At 42.1% G+C, this 8,372-nt stretch overlaps 1 protein-coding gene and 2 pseudogenes across 1 annotated transcript; all 3 read right to left on the bottom strand.

The window, feature by feature from the left end:
* Positions 1–374: 374 nt before the first annotated feature.
* On the bottom strand, positions 375–5,048 carry XBP1 (X-box binding protein 1). The gene is given in 6 exon segments (XM_011373376.2): positions 375–1,521; positions 1,834–1,941; positions 1,944–1,979; positions 2,684–2,812; positions 3,610–3,706; positions 4,769–5,048. Coding segments are annotated over 6 exon segments (1,164 nt in total). The 5' UTR covers positions 5,005–5,048; the 3' UTR covers positions 375–963.
* Positions 5,049–6,235: 1,187 nt separating this feature from the next.
* Positions 6,236–6,691, bottom strand: LOC105300937 (annotated as a pseudogene).
* A 1,336-nt stretch (positions 6,692–8,027) lies between these two features.
* Positions 8,028–8,145, bottom strand: LOC111747466 (annotated as a pseudogene).
* Between the last annotated feature and the right edge of the window lie 227 nt (positions 8,146–8,372).

Raw genomic sequence — 8,372 nt, 5'->3', positions numbered from 1 at the left:
GGCTACACAGCTAAACCAGTGGCAGAGTCTGACCCTGGGAGTTTGATTCTAGAAAATGCTCTTAATCCTTTTAATAATGGCAAGAAAATCTTGATATTTAATGGCATGTCCTCTCACATGAGATGGTATAGCAAAACAGTAGTTAAGGGTTCTAGCTCTGCTACTTACTAGCTATGATATTGGTCAGTTAGAAGAAACTCAGGAATATAGTTAACTGCTCAGATTATGTCACGGCAGCCAGGAATTGAAGCAGTAATTAAGAGGGAAAAAACCTTCAGGCATTTTAAAAAATGGCATGCATTATTTAAGTTGGATACATCACTATTATGGCACAGAGAACACAGTAAGACAAGGCCCAACAAGGAATCAACAAAGAAATTGCATTGCACTTTTTAATTGCACGGTAGTTTTAAATAAATGGAGAAAGCACCTTCCAAGAGTTTGACTAGCAAGGAAAGATTCCATCAAGCATTTACATAGTAAATTTCTATAATTATACAAAAGATTCGTGATCTTTAATTGACTGTACATGAGGGAAAAAGACCCCCTCAGGTAGGTATTCTCTCTGCTTGCAGAAATAAACTGAAGGACCTAAAGACCTAAAATTGGAGGCAAGCCTGGGATGCTGAGGAAGAGAAATGATAAAGGGCCATTCATAAATTCCACGTCTAAGACCCTTGTCCAATGTCCCTTATATAAGTATTAGGGCAAATTACTGCCCTTAAGATAAAGGTACCTCAAAAGCTGGAATTCTGGATTATAGTAATATATGAGTACCTTCGACTGCTGAATGTCAAAAGACAATACTTGAGGTGACCTGTGAGGTTTGAACAAATACTTTAGAGGAATCCTCTAGGACTATACACCCTCCACTTTGGCTTTTTGAATGAAGCACAGACAGGCTTCTTTGCTATCTTCCAGGCAGTGTAAAAGTCAAGGAGAAGGACAGTATTGGATCATTCCTTAAACACTAATCAGCTGGGGAAAGAGTTCATTGGCAAAAGTGTCCTCCCAAGAATGGTCTACACCAAGCAAAGAGGACATGTCGCTGAAAGGGGAAGGGGATCCCTCATATCTACAGTCACTATAAGCATCCAGTAGGCAAGAAGATGGCTTCAGGCAGTGGCTGGATGAAAGTAGATCTGGGATACCCAGCTCTGGAATGAAGTCATCTTCCACAAGTTCTTCCTTCACTGAGACAGTGAATTCAGGGTGATCTTTCTCTGAGGGGCTGAAAGGTGCTTCCTCAATTTTCACTACCACATTAGCTTGGCTCTCTGTCTCAGAGGGTATCTCTAAGACTAGAGGTTTGGTATATACATGGTCAAAACGAATCAGTTCATTAATGGCTTCCAGCTTGGCTGATGACGTCCCCAATGATGGAGAAGGGGAGGCTGGTAAGGAACTGGGTCCTTCTGGGTAGACCTCCGGGAGCTGCTCCAGACTGGTAGACTCTGGGGAAGGACATTTGAGGAACATGACTGGATCCAAGTTGAACAGAATGCCCAACAGGATATCAGACTGCAAGAGACAAAAAAAATGGAGTCCAACTATTAGCATGCATCTGAGAATCTACCTAGAACATCTAGTACTAGGTTCCCTAATGTAAATTAATCATTATGCTATAGGATAACTTCTGGGCCCTACCAGACCCATTTATCTACACTTCATTCCATCTCCTAAATCACCTGGAAACAGGAAGGTAGTCAATGTTCACCTCTAACCCAACCCAAACTAACTTCTGCCCTCATCTGTCTGGTTAGGGATGTTGGGCATCAAACATATGGAATTAACTAGTTATGCAGCTCTTCAGTAAATTCAAATAACCCCTACCTCAGAGTCTGAAGAGTCAACACCGTCAGAATCCATGGGGAGATGTTCTGGAGGGGTGACAACTGGGCCTGCACCTGCTGCAGAGGTGCACGTAGTCTGAGTGCTGCGGACTCAGCAGACCCGGCCACCGGCCTCGCTCCATTCTCCTGAGAGGAAAGACCAAAGTGAATAAAGGGCTAAAACAGCTGAGAATCCTCAAGGAAATGATCGCCAGGCAGCTGTGATTCTCAACTTTCAAGAAAGTTAGAAAAGTAATCTTCAGAGCTGAAATTTTCCCCTTACCTTTGTTGTTTACATTTTTTTGAGTCCCCCTCAAGAAGAAGAAAAGAGAGGTAAGACTAAATTTCCATTGATTTTCTATGCAATGAAATATTTTTATTCCCTAAAGATTCAAGTAGGACTGATATTCTTAAAATAATATCTCAATATTCTCCATAATAATGTTCCTAAGTAATAAAACTCTATAGTGAATTTAGGCCGAGAATCTTTTTGGATAATTAAAGTCTGTCCTAAACACTACCTTCACAGAGCAGAACTGCCCCAGTGTCAATCTTAGACCACTTAAACATTGTCATTGAACTTGCTATAATCCATAAATCAAAGAACTATAATTTCAGTAGCATTTAAAGTCAGATTTGACTGGCTCTCTTATTCTTGTTCTTCTTGATGACGGCACATCTTGTTGGCTATATCAGCATTTGTTAGTACTTGCTCTTAGAGAGTCATGTAACATTTTAATTATAGGATTTGGTACTATCCACCACACACTTGAATTAAGTGTCATTAAAGAGGTCATGTCACGTCACTTAGAACCAGTTCTCACATATGGCACCAAATAAAGGCTACTTACCTTGGTCTCTGTCTCCTCTTCAGTAACCAGGGCATCCATCCCCAAGCGCTGTCTTAATTCCTGGTTCTCAACTACAAGGCCATGAGTCTTCTCTCGTAAAAGCTGATTTTCTAGCAAAAGTTTTTGGTTCTAGAAGAAAGTTCGTAAGAGGCTAGTAAAACATCTGATTCTTTCATTTAATACACCTGATGAAATGTCACTACAATTGATTTCCTTTGCTGCTCCTTGATCTTTGAGAAAACTATGGTTATCCAGTTGTTCACAGCAATATTAGAAGGCAAGGTCATAATTACTAAAAATAAGCTATTTAAGGAGTGCCATTTCGTGGAGTCACGAATAACACAATGCCTCCAACTAATATAGACCTCAGCAAAGGGTGACTTGAGGCTTTAATTTAGATAAGATGTTAAATCCTATCTTGAACTGGCACGTAATAAAAATGGACCATAAAATCAAAATATGTAAAAAAAAAACACCAAAAACAAAAAAGAAACCCAACATAAATAATCCTTATGTACTCAAAATGTGTAACTGGCAAAAATTTAAGATTAGGTGGACCCTGGAAGAGAAAAGGGACAGTTAATGGACTTTTGGCCAAGCCAGGAAGGGGCTCAAGTTTAAGCAATGATTTCCTATCTGCTCTTACTAATTTCTTAGTACTAACTTGATAAACATTGTTGTAATGTAATTTACCTACTCTGAAACAGATCTAGCACCACAGGCCAGAGAGTCAATCACTTCTCTCTTCAAGCTTCACCATTTAATCAACTACCTATCTACCCTAACTTAACCTTTTAATTACACGTTCAACTTCATTCTAAAGGGGCTGAAACAACGTGGGATGAGCAGCAAATACTGGAACATTCACCAAGGAAGGATGGATATACAATGGATAAAAGAAAAGAGTTTGGCCTTAAGTATTTTACCTCTTCTTCCAGATCTACTACTTGTTGTTCCAGCTCACTCATTCGAGCTTTCTTTCGGTCTCTGGCAGTCTGAGCTGCTACTCTGTTTTTCAGTTTCCTGAGAACAGAAGGGACATACCACAGAGTCATCTCAAACCTTATTAATTATATATTTGGAAACTTGGCCAGCTGGTGCTGTCATATAAATTTACGATATAAGTAGAGTAATGGTAAAATACACTTCAAGCTCTTCCCCTCAATAAAACAAAACAAAAAATACAGCCTTCTTTCAATCTAGCTTGAAGCCCGGTTTTACTCTCTCCCATGTTGTTTTATTCTCTCCGAAATTGCGTCATCCACCTCAATCTCATTCCAGCCACGGCACAGGGGCTGGACACAAACATTATTCATCTTGCATCATAAGAAATTTCCTCCTCCCCTTTCTACTCCCCCGTTGCTTCCTGCCTCCATTTCCCTCAAACAGAATCCAACTTGGTCTGATTAAATCTAGTGAAGGCTGTAATCGTGCTGTCATAAACCCTCCCTCTCCAAACCGAACTCAAACAAGGGAGAGGTTGATGCCTTCGGCCCTAGTGCTGAGATCTTGGGCAGTCCCCTGATGGCGAGGGCCGTGTCTGTTAGAAAAGGCACTTAAATGAGTTCAAAAGTCATACTGATCACAAAAGAAGTAATATTACAGAAGACTAAGTACTAGGCCTTTCTCAATCTCTTCAACTACCGTATGAAGTAAATACCATTTTAAAGACGCAGTTAGACTAGTGAGCTTTACAAGGCTCACAGTCCGTTCTTTCAACAGCTGTCATTTCAGTTGCCCCTCCAAAAAAGTAGTTAAACCAAGAAGCAGCTAATCGATTCCAAGTTCAGAAAAGCTGAACGACCGATCTGTGGTCACACAGCAAAAGGGCATGGGACCCAGGTGCTCACATAGCTAATTCTAGACATCTCTAATGAGATAGAAGAGAAAGAAAAAACCACCCAAGAAGCCCTGGACTCAACCCAACGTGGTGGATCTGGTCAGTAAAGACTTCCTGCCCCGCCCCGCTCCGCGCCACGCTGGCACCGGACCCTCCAGGCCAAGGACGCCTGAGCGCTGCCCGATCCAGACCCAGCACCCGGTCTGGGTTTCAGATCCGGTTCCAGACCCCGGCCCCTCGCCCACCTCCGCAGCGCCTTCTCCTCGGGACTCAGGTGTGTGAGGCGCTGTCGCTTGCGCGCCTGGGGTGGCTCCCCGCTCTCTGCCTCCGGGCTGGCCCCTTGCTGGCCCGGCAACATGAGTGGCAGAGCCCGGCCGGCCGGGGCTCCGACGGCAGCGGCGGCGGCGGCAGGCTTGCCGGACAGAAGCAGTACTTTGGGGGCCCCGGCGGCCGGGCTCTGCGCGGGTGCCACCACCACCATGGCTTCAGAGTCTCTACGCGAGTGCGCACCGCCGCCGCCGAGCGGCCTAGCCCCGCCGCGCCCAGCCTTTCTACGGTCGTGGCCTCTCGTGATTGGCCAGTGTCGCGTGACTCGCAGCCGATCTCGGCGCCCATTGGTTAGACGGGCCCTGCTGGGGGCGGGGCCAGGGCGTCCGGCGTGGCGGCCGCTGTTCCCGGTAGAGTGTGCTGGGGCATTTCCTGGGAGCGACCCGAGCTGTTGGTCCCTGAGCGGTTCCCCCGTTCCCGGAGGGCTGGGGGAGCCCGAGGCTCGTGTGGAAGGGTCCAGAGCCAGGCGGAGTTTCCTCAACAAACGTATTTCTCTCCCCTAGGCTGACGCATTTTCACCCGGAATGACCGTTTAATTCCAAACCGAAAAATATCCAGACTGGTAGTTCTTTACCGAGAATAATAGATTTTTACCTCTACCCGACAGATTTTATGTCGTGCGCCACTTCGGGCCCTGAATGGAGCGAAAGTCGTGAGAGCCCAATCGGGCCTTGGGTTAGAAAAAAATCCTGCAAAGAAATTCCGCGAATAAGTTTTTAGAAAATGAGATCGCACATTTTAAAACTAGGTTTAGCTTATGGTGAGGGCTTAATAAAACTATAGGTGTAGGAATACATGGTAATTTAATTTTTCTTTGCATTTCCAAATTTTTTACTATGAGCGTACATTATGATTTTTAACGAAGAGAAAAATATTACACGTGTAAAAACGAGGGGAGGTTCAAGGCTGCTCAAACAGCCAGGCCCTGCGGTTGGAGCCACTGGAGGGCTCCTTTTGACAGAGGGCCACTGACTCCCTGGACAGCAGCTAGGGAGCAATGTAGACATACGAATAGTAAAACGGAGAAAACACCCCACACATGTATATTCACTTTTTTAAAGCAAATTACAAAATGTTAAGTTCCCTAGAATCACAAAGCAATATTTTCTTTAATAAGTAGTTACTGCCTCCTCTGTCCTCAGCACTCTTTTAGGTTCTAGGGTTACAAAGATTAGTAAAACTCAGTGCTGGTGTTCGGAAGATACACAAAATGTGAAAAGATAGAATGGTTCTAGCTAATTCTTCTGTGTTAATAAGTCAGATTAGCTCTTCAACTGTATTTTGGTGGGGAGGAAACAGGATGGGAAGAAGAAACTAAAGCAATTCAGTCTCTGGATATACAGGCCTTTTATTTTTATTTTTATTTATTTTTTATTTATATTTTTCAAGAGAACAAATCCACTTTATTTACTAATTTTAAATCCGTGAGGGGTACAGCATTACATGGATTCTGTGTCCAATGGCCTGAGCAGGACGGTTGCTTTAGAATTTGGCACAAACCATGCCACTGTTTCCATGAGCATGAGTGAGTTACCTTTCCCCAGATTACCCTGGTTTTGTTCAGTTTGCCACCATGAGTCACCGTGTTGTTGTTTGCCTTGTGCACATAAGCACATCTCTTGCCTAGATAAAACTCAGTCTCATCTCAAACATAAACACCTTCAATTTTAAGAAGAGCAGTGTGTTCCCTCTGGTTTCCGAGACCCCGCTTATAGCCAGCAAAAATGGCCTTGGACCATAGCCTTCCAGACATATTTGTTGTTTTAGAAGTCTTGTTCTCAGCTAGCCTCCACAGGCTCCAAGATGGCAGAAAAAGGAAGGCGATATACAGGCCTTTTAAATGGGGCACGGCTTCTGTTATTCCTAGGGCTATGCCATGAGTCTCCTAACGTGTATTTTCTTCCTCTAAATTAGCTAAGTAAACCAGTGACAATTTATTTAAAGTGAACTGGCCTAACTCAGGGCACCCTGAGCACACGCTGCTTCTGTGGATTGGAAAAGAAGTGTGGGTGATCAGAGACCCTGCAGGACAAAGAAGCCTGCCTCCTTTTCAACTCAATCAGTTTTGGCTATCCGGGTCCAATAGTACCTCTAGGAATGGGAGATTCATTCCCGGGCTCTGAGACCTTTCGGGAGAAGTTTTTGGAGTAACTTCTGGTTAAGAACCACATCTTAATGTTAAAGAACCTTGGAAAGTTGTAAGAGGTTCTGAGAAAAGTTGTGTAACTTTCATGCAACCTTTTATTTATTAAGTTAACATTTGTAAACACCAAGAGAATGTCTGGCACTGTGAAAAAATCCTAGTGAAACTAATAGAAATTTAAATCATTTAGGCACACAAAAGACATGAGGCCCCTATTAAGGTGTCAATGAATAACCATGTGAAAAAGGCACAAGATGCTGAAACAGAGAAAAAGTGGGTAAATTGCATTTTGGTCTTGGTTAATGGGGTAGAATTGAAATGTTGAAATAGACTCTCCTAGTTTTGTTTTCAAGACCTTTACCTTTTTGATAAATTTAAAATCATGCTGAAACAGTAATTTGACCTATTACAGATTGCTATCCGTGAAGTCTCGAACACTCAAGTCCAAACTTTTGAAGTTTCATATCCTCTCTGTAAGATTAATCTGATAATTCTTGCATCAGATGTTATTACTATTTTAAAACATTTACTAGGCACTTGTGATAAGAGCTATAAAATATATAAAACACAAAGTTCTTAGTCTTTGTGAAATGCAAGAAAGTGATAAGAAACAAGTAGATCACTAAGTTTAAAAAAAGTTAATATAAAAATATAAAACAAAACCAAGTAACAATCTGAAACTAAAATTCAAGAACTGCTCTGTCTAATATGGTAGCCACTAACCATGTGTGGCTTTGAGCACTTGAAATGTGGCTAATCTGAATTAAAATGTACTGCAAGCATGAAATACACACTGGATTTGAAGACTTAGTGTGAAAAAAAAAATAAAGTATCTTATTGATCATTTTTTATACAGATTATATTTGAAATGATAATAGGTTTGATATTTTGAGTTAAGCTGTTTTTTCAAATTAATTTTACCTGTTTTTTTAAATTGGCTACCAGAAAATTTTAAATTGCACAAGTGGCTTGCATTATATTTCTATTGGATAGTCCTGGTCTAGATGATTTCTTTCTTTCTTTCTTTTTTTTAAAGCCTACGGCACCTTGTATTCCTAGGTGGTTTCCCATCCAAGTACAACCAGACCTGACCCTGCTTAGCTTCCAAGATCAGACGAGATCAGGCGTGTTCAGGGTGGCATGGCCGTAGACTAGATAGTTTCGATGTGGGAGATGGCACAGGTAAAGATAGAGAAAGAAGGGAAATAAAGTGTGCTAAGATTCCTGCCTCGTTCAGGAAAAGATATGCATAATGATTAATCCTAGACACTATTAGAATAAATAGGAGTATTAATAGTGACTTTAGAATTAAGATGCACGTACCCCTCAGGATACACAAAGACTTTACAAGCCACATGTGGGTACATGGATAAAATCTC

Source organism: Pteropus vampyrus, unplaced genomic scaffold, assembly GCF_000151845.1.
Source record: "Pteropus vampyrus isolate Shadow unplaced genomic scaffold, Pvam_2.0 Scaffold223, whole genome shotgun sequence".
Classification (NCBI taxonomy): domain Eukaryota; kingdom Metazoa; phylum Chordata; class Mammalia; order Chiroptera; family Pteropodidae; genus Pteropus; species Pteropus vampyrus.
Note: the sequence above shows the minus strand (reverse complement) of the source record. Positions and strands in the feature narration are given on the sequence as shown.